At 47.0% G+C, this 20,584-nt stretch overlaps 1 protein-coding gene across 6 annotated transcripts in view; it reads left to right on the top strand.

The window, feature by feature from the left end:
* FLNA (filamin A) overlaps nt 1–20,584 on the top strand; it is a 111,475-nt gene that overhangs the window by 22,890 nt on the left and 68,001 nt on the right. For all 6 annotated transcript variants that reach the window (XM_040405190.1, XM_040405187.1, XM_040405189.1 and 3 more), the window contains exon 2: nt 16,190–16,616. In XM_040405190.1, coding sequence (XP_040261124.1) covers nt 16,244–16,616 — 373 coding nt within the window. In that variant the 5' untranslated portion in view covers nt 16,190–16,243. The remainder of the gene's footprint in view (nt 1–16,189; nt 16,617–20,584) is intronic.

The following is a 20,584-nucleotide window of genomic DNA, read 5'->3' as shown; positions in this document are numbered from 1 at the left end:
TGCTCTACTAGCTTTGATGTGGTTCTACCCTGGCATCGTCTTCCCAACCACAGGCTTATTTTCTTAGTATTTTATTAGACTGTTTGGATATGGGAACTATCATTGTATGTAATATCATATCATGGTGGTTCTACAGTACCCAAACCTGTTCTATTCATTTAATGATATGTTTATTATAGGAGGGACTGTGTTGATCTTAGAGACATCCTTAGGAGTGTATGATGTCATTATAAAAGCAGCGATCTCTCCAGCCGATAAATGCAAAAAACGTATCGGCAGAGAGGGCCTGCAATACTGCAGCGGAGAACAAAATACCGCCTCAGCTGAACCAAATACACCGCAGCAGAAAATACTGCTGAAGGCTCATGCACACAAACGTATTTTCTTTCCGTGTCTGTTCCGTTTTTTTTTTGCTGACGGTCTATGGAACCATTCATTTCAATGGGTCTGCAAAAAGTTACTCCGTGTGCATTCTGTTTCTGTATGTCCGTTCCGCAAAAGAATAGAGCATGTTAACTATTATGGTCCGCATTACGGACAAGGATAGGACTGTTCTATTAGGGGCCAGCTGTTCCGTTCCGCAAAATATGGAATGCACACGGACGTCATCTGTATTTTTTGCGGACCGCAAAATACATATGGTTCTGTGCATGAGCCCTGAAACTGTATCATTGTCCTGCGGACGGCCATACAGTTGAATTCAGGAGAGCACCTGCGGCCGCTGGCCGGGTTCGTAAGTGCCTGATGCTCCTACATTTCTTAATGCTGAGAGCGTCAGATCTTTATGAACTTGGCTTGTGGCCATCAGGAAGCCTTGGGTGGCCCCCCAGACATCGGTCCCTATAGGGTTTTTGGCCAGTCCGCCCCTTCTGGCATCACCAAAATCGATGCCCATGATTTATTTAATGTGTATCACCAGCTTAATTGTTCTGTGTTTTTGACACACTCCTTGTTTTGGCTAAAAATCACTGACCAAACACTGATGTGTGAAAGAGGCCTTAAAGGGCATCTGTCAGCAGTTTTGTACCTATCACACTGGCTGACCTGTTGGCAGCTGAAGACATCTGTGTTGGTCCCATGTTCATATGTGCCCGCATTGCTGAGAAAAGTGAAGTGTTAATATATGCAAATGAGCCTCTAGGAGCAACGGGGGAGTTGCCGTTACACCTAGAGGTTCTGCTCTCTCTGCAACTGCCGCGTCCCCAGCATTTTAACAAGGCCAGGCAGTGTAAATGTCATCACACCTGCCGGGCCCTGTCAATCAAAGTGCAGAGGGCGCAGTAGTTGAAGAGAGAGCAGAGCCTCCAAGTGTAATGGTAACGCCCCCGTTGCTCCTAAAAGGCTCATTTGCATATAAGAAAACATCATTTTTCTCAGCAATTCGGACACAAATAAACATGGGACCAACACAGATGTCTTCAGTTGCCAAGCGCACATGGAACAGGTCAGCCAGTGTTAGGCCTAGTTCACACGAACGTATGGCTTTTATAGTTTTTTGCGGTCCGTTTTTCACGGATCCGTTGTTCCGTTTTTGAGTTCCGTTGTGTTTCCGTTTCTGTTCCGTTTTTCCGTTCCATTTTTCCGTATGGCATATACAGTATACAGTAATTACATAGAAAAAATTGGGCTGGGTATAACATTTTCAATAGATCGTTCAGCAAAAACGGAACGGATATGGAAGACATAGGGATGCATTTCCGTATGTGTTCCGTTTTTTTTGCGGACCCATTGACTTCAATGGAGCCACGGAACGTGATTTGCGGGCAATAATAGGACATGTTCTATCTTTCAACAGAACAGAAAAACGGAAACAGAATGCTTACGGAACACATTCCGTTTTTAATGCGGAACCATTGAAATGAATGGTTCCGTATACGGACCGTATACAGAACACAAAAAACAGCCCGTACACTCGAAAAAAAAACGATCGTGTGAACTAGGCCTTATAGGTACAAAACTGCTGACAGATGCCCTTTAAGGCCTCTTTCACACATCAGTGTTTGGTCAGTGATTTCCATCAGTGATTTTCAGCCAAAACAAGGAGTGGGTCAAAAACACAGAACAATTGCAAACCTTTCCATTTCCCCTTATCTGGTTTTGACTCACACTCACTGATGGAAATCACCGACTAAGGCGGAATGCACACGGCCGTGAGCGGTCCGTGGTATCCTGCTGACAGCAGGATGCGAGGCCGGGATACCACGGACCGCTCACGTTCGTGTGCCATGGCCGTGTGCATTCGGCCTAAAACACTGATGTGAAAGATCTCTAAAGGCCTTATTACATCTACAGATTCTACAGGCGATTGTCGGGAGGGAAACGTTTCTTCCTGACAATCGCCTGCTCGCTAGCGGAGGAGACCGCCGCTTTTACATGCAGTGATCTCCTCCTCAGTATAGGGAGGGGTGGTTGGCAATGCCATCGCTCGTCCCCATACAGAATCATTGTTTGCCAGCAGCAGATCGCGATTGGACAGCACAATTTACCGCCGGCAAGCGATTTAAAGACTTTTATCACCCGATGAACAGGCGTTTGCTCGATCATCAGGTAATCAATGGCAGTATTATACTGCCAGATCATCGCTAACGAGCAGTCATACAAACACTTGATGATCTTAGCGATTATCTGTAGGTGTAATAGGCTACCTGTACTCATTGCAGATTACACTGGGTTTTTCCGGGCAGAATTTTGTGCGGATATAACGCAATGTAATAAAGTGCCAGCAAAGTGTATGAGATTTTTTTTGATTCATGCGGATTTATAAATCTACAGCATGTTGTTTGTGTGATTTAATTTTTTTATTTTTTGTGTGGATTTCACCCAATGGATGAGATATGCGGCAAAACCGTATCAAAAACCGAAGGTGCAGAAACGCGTGTGGATTTTTTGTTGGTAAACCCGCACCCGTGTTCAAGTATCCTAAGGGTCCAAGCATTGGGAGCCCTCTCAGTCAGCTGTACAGGAAATCCGCAACAAATTGTGCGCCATAACTCACACCAAAAAAAATCTGCACCTGCGGATTTTCTGTCGGAAAACTTCGCCACCTGTGCAGGTACCCGAACGTGGTCAGCCCCTTTAATGCATCTCTCCTTATATATTCCAGAAGCTGTCCATCTTTGCTGTCTGCCTGCAGCCTCCGACAGTTCCTGGTGGTGGTGTTTTCAGGAGCAATATTATTAGGTTGTGCTGAATGAAGAATGTGCGATGTTTCATATGTGGCACCGTTAGGGCGGCACAATGCAGCTGTATTTGCTTTAGTCCTCTCTCTGGTGACTGACGCCGATCGCTGCGCCTTTGGTTGTGCTGCGCGTGAGTCACCAACGAAAAACTTTGAAGTCAGTCATCTCTCAGAATGTGACAGTGAGAGTAAAAACAGGGTGGGGGTGCTGCACGCTTCATGGCAGGACTCACGGTCACACAGATAGCAGAACATGGGGAAGCATATGGTACAGGGGTGTGTGAGTGGAAGGAACTCAAGTGGTGGGTGTAACGGAAGAAGCGAGGACGGGTGTGCCAGTACTGTACGAACAAGCAGCCATAACACTTTACCCAGCATGGGTTACTGAAAAACCACAGCGAGCACTGGTTAAAATGCCGACTATTGCTCTCATTTATGAATTCTAAACATACGGGTGAAACTCGAAAAATTCGAATATCGTGCAAAAGTCCATTTATTTCAGTAATGCAAATTAAAAGGAATTGCATTAATGCAGCTTAAAATTTGAATTTTGTGAAAAGGTTCAATATTCTAGGCTCAAAGTGTCAGACTGTAGTCAGCTAATTAATCCATACCCCCTGAGCGAAGGGGACCTCAAAATTGTGACTTTGGGGTTAAATAAGCTGTAAGCCATAATCATCCAAATTATAACAAATAAAGGCTTGAAATATCTCGCTTTGCATGTAATGAGTCTATCTCATATGTTAGTTTCACCTTTTAAGTTGCATTACTGAAATAAATGAACTTTGCACGATATTCTAATTTTTCGAGTTTCACCTGTACATAGGACCTGTCACCAAAAAATGCAATGCAATATGACAGCACCATGTTATAGAACAAGAAGAGCTGAGCAGATTTGTGGGGGAAAAATTCAGTAAAACATGTCATTGATACATTTATATCTCTGCTTTTTTTCTACCTCCTGTGGACAGCTATGGGTACAGGATGGAGAGGTTATCAGTGTAATAGCATTGTGTATATACCTGCTCAGCTTCTAATTGCATTGCATTTTTTGGCGACAGGTCCTCCTTAATGTGGAAAGGAATCCCCGCTCCATGTAGTATATGTCACCTCATGCTGTCCCTGCGCCCTCAGTGCTCATGTTAATTCCTCTATTGTGACCTTTGCAGAGCACAACATACAGTACACTGCTGGCCTCCAGTAGCTAACGGTATACAATACTGATAGGTAATCTAGGGTCATCCTATTGGATTGTATATGATGACTGTGACCATGTCCTCCTGACTTCCAGGGCCTCCTCCTGGTCTCTTGTGGCAGGAGCTAAGCAGAAACTCTGACTTTGCATTTTAGGACCTCGTGCAGATATATACAGTTAGGAATATGTTTTTATATTAATAGGGGAAATGCTGTTGTTTTATGAAACATTGTATAGGTGTTTTTTTTTTTTTGCAATATTATGTAAACAGTGCTCTTCAGAATCCCATTTGCTACAATGTAACGCCTCACTGCTGCAGTAGATAATAATACAACACAACAGTCTGTGTTATGCTATGTTCACACGTGCGTTGATGACCTATCGGCTCAATATAAAAATCCCAGGTAACCCTTTTCATGTGGCTGCTCATCCAAGGCTACTTTCGCACTTGAGATCTGGCAGAGGGTCTCAATACCGGAAATAAAAGGATCCGTTTTGATTTTGTACATCAGGATGCATCCGTTCCGTTAGGATGCGGTTGTGTGAAATCAAGACGGGAATAAACAGATCCGTCACTAAATACATTGAAAGTCAATGGGTGACAGAGCCGTTTTTTTTAGGCTCCATAAAAAACGGATGTTGTCGCCATCGACTTACGTTGTTTTCAGTGCTGAAACAGTTTTTATGACCGGACATAAAACTGCAGCCTGCAGCAGAATGCTCCCGGAACGGAAGACATCCTGATCGGATCTCTTTCCAGAATTCATGAGGACCAAACGGAAACGTTTTTTATCCGATATTGAGATCCTCTGCCGGATCTCAATACCAGAAAACAACTCAAATGTGAAAGTAGCCTTATTATATACAAAAACTGGTATACTAGGTCTGTAGTCAGACTTAGCCACATTCAGACGGCCGTACTTCAGAGCTGAAATCTATTGTCAAGGAGACAAAGCAAAGAGAGATCAAGTCCTGATTTAAATGCCACTGGATGGTGCCCCACATGGCATGTAGTTAGGAGATATTGGAGGTCATTTACTACCAGTTTTATGCCTCTTTAGGCGTAAAATGTACGAATTTTACTCGAGGAAAAGGGTGTAAAAGAAGCCGAAAACACTGGAGTAGATTTTCCAGGAGGTGCAAGGACTACCAAAGATGTAGATTTTCCAGGAGGTGCAAGGACTACCAAAGATGGGCCTAATTTATGACGAGGTGTACATCGGTGTAAAAGAAAGTTTAAAAAAGTCAAAAAGTGAAGGTCTTAATAAATGACCCCCATTCTTTCTTAGAGACACTACTTCCGTGGGACGGTATACCACCGCAATGTCCTGTCCAATGGTACATACCACATTTATTAGCACGCTGCTTATACAGCACCGTATATTCTGCAGCATGTTACAGACATCACTCTCTGACCCCAGCGGGGCTCACAGTCTAGATTCCCTACCCACGGAGGACATACAAACTCCATACAGATGTTGTCCTTGGGTAAATTCGAACCTAGGACCGAGTGCCAACAACTGAGCCACCTTGCTACCAGATGCATGGCCAGCTATTTCTTCCACCTACACCCCATCCCCAGTATGCATGCCCAGTTGGCTCAGCCAAGCATGCATGTGTTCTCAGCCCCTAATAACCGTATTCAAATGTGGTTTTTACATGTGGTTCTGAACGGCAACGTAAGAATTTAGTTAGTGTAGTCCTAGTCTAACAAGCCTCCCTCCTGCCCCCTTTTAACAATAAAAGTGCCTGAAGTGGTAGATGAATATGAATTAAAGGGGTTTTGTCATCGCTAGAATATGCCCCCATTGTCTAATAGGCACTGGTCCCTATCTCGTAAACGGAGCCGGCAAAGTCCCAAAGGGCGCACCGCGCATGCACAGCCGCCCCCTCCATTCGTTTCTATGGGGCCGCCAAAAATACCCGAACGCTGGCTCAGCTATTTCTGTCGGCCCCATAGAAATTAATAGGAGCGGTGGCAGTGCAAGCGTGGTGCGCTACCATTCATTTCTATAGGGATTCCGAAAATAGCCGAGCGTGGCGCTCAGTTATTTTCGGTGGGTCAATAGAAAGGCTTGGTGATGACCGCCGGCCACCACTTTGCTGGCCCGCACCTATCAGACAATAGGGGCATATCCTAGCAATATGCCCCCATTGTCTGCGATGAGAGAACCCCTTTAAGATGAAGCCAAAGCATCTTTTTTTTTTTTTACGACATGTATATGCAATAAGACATGGTATGGATGTAAAGATGCCATTTTTTGTTTTTCCTTGCTGTCCCCCCCCCCCCCATCCCATGATGGAAAACGCCTGTTTCACAAAAGTAAAAAGCAAATGAAAATTTCACACAACCCATTGTGTATGTAACATCTGGATGCAGCATTGTTCTTCACTTTTACTCCGGTTATACCGCTGCGCCATAGATCTGCCTCCCCTCTTGCAGCAGTACAACTGCCTTATTTTTTACTCTTTCTCACATATTTCATTGCCTGAGGGTCACTTTGCAGAAATGCTCGCTATGCGCGCCGGCCGAGCAAGGGAATAGTATGTACCCGCTGACACACTAGCATCAGAACAAAGCACAGGCATGTGTAACTGAATCCCTCAACTACTTCCATTTTAAGGAAACTTTTGTAACTGAAACAAATTCCGACCTCCTGTAAGACATTAGTAAGCCCTGCGGTCAGCCGGCTGCACACAGCATTCCCAGTCACATGACTCATCCCCCATCACCGAGAACAGGGGCTTCCTCAGGACAAAACTTCTTGGACTACTGGGATAATACAAGAGGTCCGGGACAGGAGAGGCGTGTACATAGAATTTTACCAACACTTTGGAGAATTGCTTAAGTAGCTGCCCCATCATGTAGTGTCATTTAAGGAATCACTTCCTGCAGCAGCAGGAGCAGTACGCTACGGTGTCCGGCTCCTGAGAGGTTACATTGCTGCTCATTGTAGGCCATACCTTGTCAGCAGACAGTCTCATCCATGTGCACACATAGCCCAGGAGAAAGTGGTGTTCACACACACCCTTTATACATAACGTGATCTATGAAAACATTCCGGGTAAATAAGAATTTGGCAACGGAAGCGAGCATGTTTGGACACAATGGGGGTCATTTACAAAGACTGTCGTATAGCTTGAGTCTCGCCATAAATTAGGCACGTCTTTGGCATGGTGCGCCTGTCCTACTCCTCTCCCTAAATGGAGTAGTTTTACGCCAATATTTATGTTTGTTTTCAGGCATAAACGTTAGTAAATTTGCCAGGGCCAATGTTCCAGCCCCTTGCACGCCCCCATCACTCCCTCACCACGCCCAAATGTCAAACGTGGCGCTAAAACACGTGAGACAATATATTGCTGCACAGACACTTCAAAAAGTTGCAAAAAAGGGTATGCAATTTTTTTTTCACGTCTAAAACGGGCGCAGTGTGCTTCGTAAATTGACCCCCAATGGGGCAGATAAAGATCATTGTCGTGGTATCCAGCTTAGAGAGTGCAAACTGAGGGGGGGGGGTTGTCCTATAGGTAGATGGGGTTAAAATCAAAGGATACATGCGCTGTCCGTGATTCACTAAAGTGTGAATGTGGCCTTAGGCCAGCGTATTGAAATTCATCTGTATTCTGGCTCTGGATTACCCACAGATTCCGGATGATATACCATCAGTATTGTTTCAGTATTTCCTCCGGACTTAGGCCCCTTTCACATGAGGAAGTTTCCCGCGCGGGTGCAATGTGTGATGTGAACACATAGCACCTGCACTGAATCCGGACCCATTCATTTCAGCGGGTCTGTGCACATGAATGATTTTTTTCACGCATCAGTTCTGCGTTGCGTGAGAATAGCAGCATGTTCTCTATTCAGCGTTTTTCGCGCAGCCCAAGTGAATGGGGCTTCAGTGAAAAACGCTTTGCATCCAGATGTAACCTGGATGCAGTGCGTTTTTTACTGATATTGTTTGTAAACCTTCGGGGTTTTTTTTCACGCGCGTGAAAAACACATTGCATCCGTACGGAAAAAACTGAACAACTGAACGCAATTGCAGACAAAACTGACTGAACTTGACTCATCCTGATACAATACATATCGTTCGTGTGAAAGAGGCCTTACATGCGCATTTTTGTAATGTGCGTATTTGGAAACAATTACGCACATAACTCGGACTTCAAATACTTACGGAAATGATACGCCCATGTGAATAACCCTATTCATTAACATTACAAGCGGATTGTGGTACATAAAATACAGACCATACACGCTCGTGTGAAAGCGGCCTTACGATGCTTTTCTTCTCTTCGTGTTTGCTTCCTGAACATTTTACCCTTGGAGAAGGAAACGTGAATTGGGGGCCATTTCTATGCACAGGCCCCTTAGCAGACGGTGCCTCTATTGCGCATACAATCTTTGTCCACATTTTTTCCATTCAGCTATAGCTAGCGCCATGCCAAGAGGAGAACTTGGTATGAGGCAATCCCTCTCGCATAGTAAGAATTTCGGAAGTGGTGCCAGATTATTGCTAAATACATCTTATATATTGCTAAATACTTCTTATATGGGAGGTGCTGCCTTCGGGTGAAACATCCAAAGTCCATTCTCATAAAACTTTGCTCTAATACTGTATGGAGCAGGATCTCCGTACAGTATTAGAATGTATTGGCTCCGATGAGCCGAAGTTATTGCTTCCCAAAGTCTCGTGAGACTTCTCGTAATAACTTCATAAATTAATTTGTAAAAAAAACATTTCCCGAACTCGGGTTCGGTTTTAAGGTACCATTTGGAATCGAACCCAAGTTCGGGAAATGTTTTTTTACAAATTAATTTATGAAGTTATTACGAGAAGTCTCACGAGACTTTGCGAAGCAATAACTTCGGCTCATCGGAGCCAATACATTCTAATGCTGTACGGAGCTCCTGCTCCGTACAGTATTAGAACGAAGTTATATGCGAATCGACTTCGGATGTTTCATCCAAATTCGATTCGCTTATCCCTAGTAATGAACATACAAACTGAGGACTAAGGCTGCAGAAACGCGACCGTGGGGCCACCGTGCCCTTGTTGTGGACCGCAAACCGCAGCACCAGCCTGTGCGCTGCGCATCGCGGCGAGGACCCATTGTCTTCAATAGGTCGGCGATCCGCAAGATGGGGTGAAAGTTAGGACATGTCCTATCATTCGCAGCGCGGAGGCGGGGGTCTGACACTGTGATCCGTCCGTTCCGCAAAAAGATAGAGCAAGTTCTATCTTTTTGCGGTGCGGAGGCACGGAACGGAACCCCAGAAAGCACTCCGTAGTGCTCCCGCGGGGTTCCGTTCCGTGCTTCCGTTCCCCACCGCATCTCTGGATTTGCGGACCCATTCAAGTGGAATGCATACGGCTGGTGCCCCGTGTATTGCGGACCAGCCGTAATATGGCCACGGGGGGCACACGGTCACGGTGTGAATGAGCCCTAGCATGTATGGCAGACATTAGCAGATGGGGAGCGGTGACCCCTTCCTTCTCCTCCCAGTGACTCAGTGATCTGTGTACACACACAGTGACCCCTTACTGTCTCACGGCTTAGTCACATCCTGTGATTTTCTGCACAGAGTCAGGTAGCAGCCGCCTTCTCCCTGCTCCTGTAGCCACTGCCCTTCCCACCATGAAATCATTATATCCAAAAGAGACTGCAGTCAGGATGCAGCGATTATATTCAGAACTGTCTGTAAGGTTTGTATACGCCGTAATTGCCCTTTAAATCCCCCGTTAGCTCAGTAAATCTGCTGCAAATTGCAGATAGATTACAAAACATCAACATGAAAGGGACGTTAAACCACGGATAATAAAAGAAGATGTCTGGCGGTACGCGTGCACTGTACGTGAAAGCGCATGTACTAATGAAGACATGCAGAACCTTCACCCAAGGCCTTATGCACACGACCGCAAGCATTTTGTGGTCTGCAAATCGCAGATCCACAAAATACGGAAGCGGTCGGTTGGCCATCTGCATTTTTTTGCGGACCCGTTGACTTCAGTGGGTCCACATTTTGCGGACAATTATAGGATGCGTTCTATCTTCTGCGGAGGATATACGGATGCAGAAAGCATGTCTGTTCCTCAAATGATAGAATACATGCTATACTTGTCTGCAAACCGCGGACCCTTGAAGTCAATGGATACGCCAAAAAATGCAGACTGCACACCGACCGTTTTCGTACTTTGCAGATCCGGATTTTACCGTATTTTACAGTAAAAGATATGCAGTCCCAATGGAACTACTCCTTTATTAATTCCGTGGAACAGGGCGAGATTAGTGGCTGTTAGGTGGCATTCACGCGGCCATAAAAAACGGACACGCTATCGGGTTTTAATGGCCGGTTTGCATCAGCGTGTGAATCCATTTTGTGTCTATCCGTTTTTAACGTTAGTTTTGCAGCCCTTTTTAACTTCCGTTAAAAACTGATGAATTTCATTGGCTTTTCTTTTAACCCCTGCAGTGCCCTCATATATATAATGGCCCCATAGTGCCGCAGTATGAATGTATTGCCCCCAATGTGCCATGTATGTTATACATACATTGCCCCCAATGTGCCATGTTATACATATATTACCCCAATGTGCCACGATATATATATATATATATATTACCCCCAATGTGCCACGCTATACATACATTGCCCCCAATGTGCCATGTTATATATATATATTACCCCTAATGTACCACGATATATATATGTATTACCCCCAATGTGCCACGCTATATATACATTAGCCCAATGTGCCATGTTATACATATATTGACCCCAATGTGCCACGCTATATATATATTACCCCCAATGTGCCATGCTATACATACATTGCCCCCAATGTGCCATGTTATACATATATTGACCCCAATGTGCCACGCTATATATATACACAGTCAGGTCCATAAATATTGGGACATCGACACAATTCTAACATTTCTGGCTCTATACACCACCACAATGAATTTGAAATGAAACGAACCAGATGTGCTTTACCTGCAGACTGTCAGCTTTAATTTGAGGGTATTTACATCCAAATCAGGTGAACGGTGCAGGAATTACAACAGTTTGCATATGTGCCTCCCACTTGTTAAGGGACCAAAAGTAATGGGACAGAATAATAATCATAAATCAAACTTTCACTTTTTAATACTTGGTTGCAAATCCTTTGCAGTCAATTACAGCCTGAAGTCTGGAACGCATAGACATCACCAGACGCTGGGTTTCATCCCTGGTGATGCTCTGCCAGGCCTCTACTGCAACTGTCTTCAGTTCCTGCTTGTTCTTGGGGCATTTTCCCTTCAGTTTTGTCTTCAGCAAGTGAAATGCTCAATCGGATTCAGGTCCGGTGATTGACTTGGCCATTGCAGAACATTCCACTTCTTTCCCTTAAAAAACTCTGGTTGCTTTTGCAGTATGCTTTGGGTCATTGTCCATCTGCACTGTGAGGCGCCGTCCAATGAGTTCTGAAGCCTTTGGCTGAATATTAGCAGATAATATTGCCCGAAACACTTCAGAATTCATCCTGCTGCTTTTGTCAGCAGTCACATCATCAATAAATACAAGAGAACCAGTTCCATTGGCAGCCATACATGCCCACGCCATGACACTATCACCACCATGCTTCACTGATGAGGTGGTAAGCTTAGGATCATGAGCAGTTCCTTACCTTCTCCATACTCTTCTCTTCCCATCACTCTGGTACAAGTTGATCTTGGTCTCATCTGTCCATAGGATGTTGTTCCAGAACTGTGAAGGCTTTTTTAGATGTCGTTTGGCAAACTCTAATCCGGCCTTCCTGTTTCTGAGGCTCACCAATGGTTTACATCTTGTGGTGAACCCTCTGTATTCACTCTGGTGAAGTCTTCTCTTGATTGTTGACTTTGACACACATACACCTACCTCCTGGAGAGCGTTCTTGATCTGGCCAACTGTTGTGAAGGGTGTTTTCTTCACCAGGGAAAGAATTCTTCGGTCATCCACCACAGTTGTTTTCCGTGGTCTTCCGGGTCTTTTGGTGTTGCTGAGCTCACCGCTGCGTTCCTTCTTTTTAAGAATGTTCCAAACAGTTGTTTTGGCCAGGCCTAATGTTTTTGCTATCTTTCTGATGGGTTTGTTGTGTTTTTTCAGCTTAATAATGGCTTGCTTCACTGATAGTGACAGCTCTTTGGATCTCATCTTGAGAGTTGACACCAACAGATTCCAAATGCAGATAGCACACTTGAAATGAACTCTGGACCTTTTATCTGCTCATTGTAATTGGGATAATGAGGGAATAACACACACCTGGCCATGGAACAGCTGAGAAGCCAATTGTCCCATTACTTTTGGTCCCTTAACAAGTGGGAGGCACATATGCAAACTGTTGTAATTCCTGCACCGTTCACCTGATTTGGATGTAAATACCCTCAAATTAAAGCTGACAGTCTGCAGTTAAAGCACATCTTGTTCGTTTCATTTCAAATCCATTGTGGTGGTGTATAGAGCCAAAAATGTTAGAATTGTGTCGATGTCCCAATATTTATTTATGGACCTGACTGTATTACCCCCAATGTACCACGCTATATATATATATTACCCCCAATGTTCCATGCTATACAGTACAGACCAAAAGTTTGGACACACCTTCTCATTCAAAGAGTTTTCTTTATTTTCATGACTATGAAGGCATCAAAACTATGAATTAACACACGTGGAATTATATACATAACAAACAAGTGTGAAACAACTGAAAATATGTCATATTCTAGGTTCTTCAAAGTTGCCACCTTTTGCTTTGATTACTGCTTTGCACACTCTTGGCATTCTCTTGATGAGCTTCAAGAGGTAGTCCCCTGAAATGGTCTTCCAACAGTCTTGAAGGAGTTCCCAGAGATGCTTAGCACTTGTTGGCCCTTTTGCCTTCACTCTGTGGTCCAGCTCACCCCAAACCATCTCGATTGGGTTCAGGTCCGGTGACTGTGGAGGCCAGGTCATCTGGCGCAGCACCCCATCACTCTCCTTCATGGTCAAATAGCCCTTACTTTCAAAGTTTTCCCAATTTTTTGGCTGACTGACCTTCATTTCTTAAAGTAATGATGACCACTCATTTTTCTTTACTTAGCTGCTTTTTTCTCGCCATAATACAAATTCTAACAGTCTATTCAGTAGGACTATCAGCTGTGTATCCACCTGACTTCTCCTCAACGCAACTGATGGTCCCAACCCCATTGATAAGGCAAGAAATCCCACTTATCAAACCTGACAGGGCACACCTGTGAAGTGAAAACCATTTCAGGGGACTACCTCTTGAAGCTCATCAAGAGAATGCCAAGAGTGTGCAAAGCAGTAATCAAAGCAAAAGGTGGCTACTTGGAAGAACCTAGAATATGACATATTTTCAGTTGTTTCACACTTGTTTGTTATGTATATAATTCCACATGTGTCAATTCATAGTTTTGATGCCTTCAGTGTGAATCTACAATTTTCATAGTCATGAAAATAAAGAAAACTCTTTGAATGAGAAGGTGTGTTCAAACTTTTGGTCTGTACTGTACATATATTGCCCCAATGTGCCACGCTATATATATATTACCCCCAATGTGCCCTCAGTTATTATATTTTGCCCCCAAAGTGCCCCAAGCATATATAGTGCCGGCAGAAAAAAATTTGGATGAAAACCCACCGGCCGTCATGTCCTTTCTGCCTCCCAATCAGGGAAGGACGTGTCCGTTCTCGGCACAACCGCAGCTTTAAGCCTCTGCTCCGCGATTCTCAGCGCTGCCTCTCATTGAAATCAATGGGGGACAGAAAGGACACGGCTCCCGGCGGGATCTCGGCAAAGTTCTTCCCAGTGGCACTATATATGCTTGGGCCGTTTTGGGGGCAAAATATGAAAACAGAGGGCGCATTGGGGGCAATATATGTACAGTATAAAGAGGTAAAATTCCATTGTAGAACTCACTGTGAGAACAGTCCCTTAGGCTACTTGCTCACATTGCGGATTCTTGTGCGGAAAAACCACAGCGTAATACCGTACCAGCAAAGTGTATGAGGTCCGACAAACTCTGCTTTTCCGTTCTATTTGGATATTCACCTGCTGTGCGAATTTTGAAAATCCTCAAATCCGCGCCCAAAAAACGCAAGTAACACAAGAGGTGTTTGGTGCAGAAATGCACAGAAATCCGTATGGAAATTGGTGCGGATTTTCTGTTTGTAAGGCCTCATGCACAGAAATGTATTTTCTTTCCATGTCCGTTCCATTTTTTTTACGGACCGTGTGTGGAAACATTAATTTCAATGGATCCGCAAAAAAACAGAAGTTACCCCGTGTGCATTCCGTTTCCGTATGTCCATTCTGCAAAAAAATGTCCTATTACTGTCCACATTAAAAACAAGGATAGGACTGTTGTATTAGGGGCAGATGTTCTGTTCCGCAAAATATAGAATGCACACGGACGTCATCCGTATTTTTTGCGGATCCGTGTTTTTCAGACGGCAAAATACATACGGTCGTGTGCATGAGCCCTAAACGTGCAGCCTTAGGCTACATTCACACTTACGTTGTTAATTCTGGTATTGAGATCCGGCAGAGGGTCTCAATACCGGAATTAAACGGAAATGTCTTTATTTTGCATATCAAGATGCACCCGTACCGTTAGGATGCGGTTGTGTGAAATCAAAACGGAAAAAAAACCCGGATCCGTCACTAAATACATTAAAAGTCAATGGGCGATGGATGAGGTTTTTTTAGGCTCCATAAAAAACGGATCCGTCACTATTGACCTACAGCTTGCAGCGGTTTTGTATCCGGTCACAAAACACAAGACATCCTGATTGGATCTCTTTCCGTTCAGAATACATGAGGACTAAACGGAAACGTTTTTTTTTTCCGGCTTTGAGATTCTCTGCCGGATCTCAATAACGGAAAGCAACGCAAGTGTGAATGTAGCCTCAGACATCCCTGGCACCGCTGATCTCTGGTAACAATAGGATTGGACAGAAAATATCCAATCTACGTTTTCCCCCTCATTTTTTCACTTTGGAGCCGATGTCAGAGAACACAGCTTAGAGGAGGGAGCAGTGAAATTCCTCAGGATAGGCCATCAATATCAGATTCCTCTCGGATCAGCGGCGCCGGAAAGATACAGCTCTGTCCATGGTGTAGCGCTGATCCAATGGCAGTGGCGCTGCGGCACAACGGATGCAGCTGTATCAGTCCGGCACCAGAACCACAAGGTTATAGCGGATCGGCAGGTGTGCAAGGTGTCGGATATTGGTGGCCCCTTTAATGATACCTGGAAGGGGGGCTTTCTTCCTTGATGGAAACCTGCCGGAGCCCAGTATGGGTCAGTGTGGCCATGTAATGATCTGGCACGCCATAAAATTGGTTGTGAGGAAGCAGAGCAATGGAGTTCATAAACGCAGGTGTGAACAGGGCCTTAGGCCGGTGTAAGATGAATAAATGTACAGTAAATCAGGGTATTTCTTAGATATGTCTGTATCTGGGAAAGCTGGGTGACTCCCAGCACTGCTGTCTTAGCACTTCCCCTGTCCCACCGCTTTCCCAGGCTGATAGGAGCCATATTGGGGGTCATCCAGCTTTCCCAGGATACTGGGAGCCATATTGGGGGTCACCTAGCTTTCCCAGGCTACTGGGGGTCACCCAGCTTTCCCAGGCTACTGGGAGCCATATTGGGCGTGACCCAGCTGACGGTACTGCTGCCAGGTTGTCAGAATGGTTGTGTTGTCGGGCGTCCCCCCGCAGTGTACGGGGCATCCTGATCCTGTGTGCCGCCGCTGTCTGACAGCCCTCTCTCCATTCTGTCTCTAGGCCCCGCCCCTCAGCCGCCTGGTTTCTCCGCCCCCTCCGCCGGCCGAAGTTAAAATGAGCAGCGCCCACCCGAGGCTCACCCAGAGCGGGACCGCGGCAGCAGGAGCAGCAGTGCCCGGGGCGGACCCAGCAGAGATGCCGGCCACAGAGAAGGACCTGGCGGAGGACGCGCCATGGAAGAAGATCCAGCAGAACACCTTCACCCGCTGGTGTAACGAGCACCTGAAGTGCGTCAACAAGCGCATCGCTAATCTGCAGACCGACCTGAGCGACGGCCTGCGACTCATCGCCCTGCTGGAGGTGCTGAGCCAGAAGAAGATGTACCGCAAGTACAACCAGAGACCCACCTTCCGTCAGATGCAGCTGGAGAACGTGTCGGTGGCCCTGGAGTTCCTGGACCGTGAGAACATCAAGCTGGTGTCCATAGGTAAGACCCGAGGGCTGCACTAAATACAGGGGGAGGGGGGTGCACTGGGCGTGTGGAGGGGAAGGGGGTGCACTAAATATAGGGGGAGGGGGGTACAGGGACAGGAGGAGGGGGTGCACTAGATATGGAGGGGGGGTTTAAGGGACAGGAGGAGGGGGTGCACTAGATATGGAGGGGGGGTTTAAGGGACAGGAGGAGGGGGTGCACTAGATATGGAGGGGGGGGTTAAGGGACAGGAGGAGGGGGTGCACTAGATATGGAGGGGGGGTTTAAGGGACAGGAGGAGGGGGTGCACTAGATATGGAGGGGGGGGTTAAGGGACAGGAGGAGGGGGTGCACTAGATATGGAGGGGGGGGTTAAGGGACAGGAGGAGGGGGTGCACTAGATATGGAGGGGGGGGGGACAGGAGGAGGGGGTGCACTAGATATGGAGGGGGGGGGACAGGAGGAGGGGGTGCACTAGATATGGAGAGGGGGGGGACAGGAGGAGGGGGTGCACTGGGGACAGGAGGAGGGGGTGCACTAGGTATGGAGAGGGGTGCATGGACAGGAGGAGGGGGTGCACTAGGTATGGAGAGGGGTGCATGGACAGGAGGAGGGGGTGCACTAGGTATGGAGAGGGGGGTACAGGGACAGGAGGAGGGGGTGCACTAGATGAGGAGAGGGGTGCACTGGGACAGGAGGAGGGGGTGCACTAGATGAGAAGAGGGGTGCACTGGGGCAGGAGGAGGGGGTGCACTAGATGAGGAGAGGGGTGCACTGGGACAGGAGGAGGGGGTGCACTAGATGAGGAGGGGGGTGCACTAGATGAGAAGAGGGGTGCACTGGGACAGGAGGAGGGGGTGCACTAGATGAGGAGAGGGGTGCACTGGGACAGGAGGAGGGGGTGCACTAGATGAGGAGGGGGGTGCACTAGATGAGAAGAGGGGTGCACTGGGACAGGAGGAGGGGGTGCACTAGATGAGGAGAGGGGTGCACTGGGACAGGAGGAGGGGGTGCACTAGATGAGGAGGGGGGTGCACTAGATGAGAAGAGGGGTGCACTGGGACAGGAGGAGGGGGTGCACTAGATGAGGAGAGGGGTGCACTGGGACAGGAGGAGGGGGTGCACTAGATGAGGAGGGGGGTGCACTAGATGAGAAGAGGGGTGCACTGGGACAGGAGGAGGGGGGGTGCACTAGATGAGGAGAGGGGTGCACTGGGACAGGAGGAGGGGGGTGCACTAGATGAGGAGAGGGGTGCACTGGGACAGGAGGAGGGGGGGTGCACTAGATGAGGAGAGGGGTGCACTGGGACAGGAGGAGGGGGGGTGCACTAGATGAGGAGAGGGGTGCACTGGGACAGGAGGAGGGGGGGTGCACAGTACACGAGATGTGGAGCTGGTGTCCCAGGTGCAGGTGGTCTCCAGTCTCAGTGGTAATGTCCTGGACCTTTGCAGTCTGACGTCTCCTTCTATTACACACCGGGGTCTCTCATCGGCTGTATACAGTGCGGTGCTACAAGGAGCAGTAATATTCACATACCTGAGGAGTAGATTGCTAGTGGACTAATTCTACTTTCTGAGATGGAAGGACCTCTCACCCTGTGCAGGCCCCCTAGACCCAGATGCACCATGGGCACTTTCTTCTTCAGTGTTGGTGTCCAGTCTTGCTGGCACTGATGCCAAGTTACCTAGCGTTGTGTAGTCTTACAGTAGGGGTGTGTATAGTATAGGGGTTCCTTGCCCTCCCACGAGGCGTCCTGTGTAGGATTAGCACTGATCGGGGAGCAGTGTGAGCATTAGGCGGCACGTCTTCTTTCGGGATGCCTTATCACGCGGTTGGTGGTCTTCTCTTCAGCGAGTGTCTTGTATAATGATGCCCTTTGGTGTGGCATTCTGTTGTGTACAGTGGCATCTGTAACTGATCCCTGCCCGTGTACACGTGTTCCTCGTAGCTGTTGCGGTGATGACATACATGGCGTTACAGTACAAATAACAAGGCAGATCTTGGCTTCAAAGCTAGTCTTGTCTGGAAGTGCGGCCTCGTGGTCTTCAGATGCAGAAGAATGTCTATCATCCCTGGAATCCCTCGAAGTAAATTGCCCCAATCTGGGCAGCGCAGGGGTCGTGCCCTTGGCGATCCCAGCAGACCCCAGGAATGTGGTTGCTATAGCATTTCCTTAGGATCTCCAGACCAGGCATTTCTGGTCAGGAAACCTATTATGTATTTTTTTTTTTTTCCCCTCCTTGTGTTCAGACAGAGAAGGCTCATTATTAACCCATGCCCTGCCACCGCCCATAACTTCCTTTTGATGACCGTCCTGGACCTCAACGCCATGTTGGTCTTCCCATAAGTTAAGAATTCTCCTGTTTTCCGTGTTCTGTTCCCTTCAGGTTATTTCGCAGCTTGTGCAGTATTTGTACCTCCAGGGTATAGTTAACGCCCCCCCCCCCCCCGCAGAGTTTTCTGGTAATGGACGGGCTTAATCACAGCTCCATTAAAGGTGGGTGGATCTGGAGAGCGTCGAGTGTTACTCAGACATGACGGGACAAGAATCTCCGTCTTATTATGAGCCTGTGAGCAATGCTGCTCAGATACGATCCCCTGTAGACATGGGCGTGAAGATTTCGAGGAATTCTCTGAATTTGACTAAGTTAAAAGGGTTATTCAATCCCTATAATGCCCCCCTGAATGCCCGGGCACCTCCATACAGGTTATACTTGCCCCGCTCCACAGCGCCTGCGTCGCTCCTGATGCTCATACGGCTGCCGCCCATTGTCCTGCGATACTAGGGAGGCTCGTTCCTGTCGTCGGCCTGCTATTGGCTGCCCACCATCGCTGGATTTTTTTGATCCGTGTGATGGAGATGCCGTGGCGGTTGTTTGGGCATCAGGAGCGACGTGGGTGCTAGGGAGCGGGATAAGTATAACCTGTATGAGATGCCTGGGCATTTTAGGGGAGTATTATACCCCTTTTTTTTTTTTTTTAAGGCTCATGTGCATGTTCACAATGGCTATGGGGGAATGGATCAAACAGCTACTCTAGTTTTAGGGCTCATGCACACGACTGTTGGATGTTTTGCGGTCTGCAAATTGTAGTTCTGCAAAACATGGATACCGGATGTGTGCATTTTGCGGAATGGCCGGCCCCCAATAGAACAATCCTATCCTTGTCCGTAATGCGGACAAGAATAGGACATGGAAGGCACGTGGAGTCATTTCTGTTTTTTGCAGACCCATTGAAGCGCGTGGTTCCGCATACAGGCCGCAAAAAAGAGCGATTCTGCATGAGCCCTTAGGGTGTAAAAGTTGCGAATTTATTTTAGGTGTGCTAAAATTGGGGCCTCCCCCAGCGAACTTGCTATTTTTGTACAAATGAGTGTGAAGGAAGGAGTTTGGACTTCATGGCCCAACACATTTACTAACATGCACCAGAAAACGTGCTATGCCCAAAAATTCATTTTCTGGGCATAGACCTCTTAAAGACGTGTCAGACGTAAGAGGCATCTGTCAGCAGATTTGTACCTATGACACTGGCTGACCTTTTACATCTGTGTTGGTCCCATGTTCATATGTGCCCGCATTGCTGAGAAAAAAAATTGGTTTTATTATATGCAAATGAGCCTCTAGGAGCAACGGGGGCGTTACCATTACACCTAGACTCCTTGCAACTGCCGCAACCTCTGTAGTTTGACAGTTGTGGAGACGTTTGCAGTGCCTGACCCTGTCAAAGTGCAGAGGGCCTGGTAGTTGTAGGAGTTAGGCCTCATGCACACAACCGTTGTGTGTTTTGCTGTCCACAAATTGCGGATCCGCAAAACGCGGATGGCGTCTGTGTGCGTTCTGCCATTTGCGGAACGGCATGGACAGCCATTGATTTAACTGCCTATTCTTGTCCGCAAAACTGACAAGAATAGGACATGTTATTTTTTTTTTTTAGTGGGAACGGAGCAACGGATGCGGACAGCACACGGAGTGCTGTCCGCATC

The sequence above is a fragment of the Bufo bufo genome, chromosome 8 (assembly GCF_905171765.1).
Source record: "Bufo bufo chromosome 8, aBufBuf1.1, whole genome shotgun sequence".
In the NCBI taxonomy this organism is placed as follows: Eukaryota; Metazoa; Chordata; class Amphibia; order Anura; family Bufonidae; genus Bufo; species Bufo bufo.
This window is presented reverse-complemented; position numbering and strand designations above follow the sequence as displayed.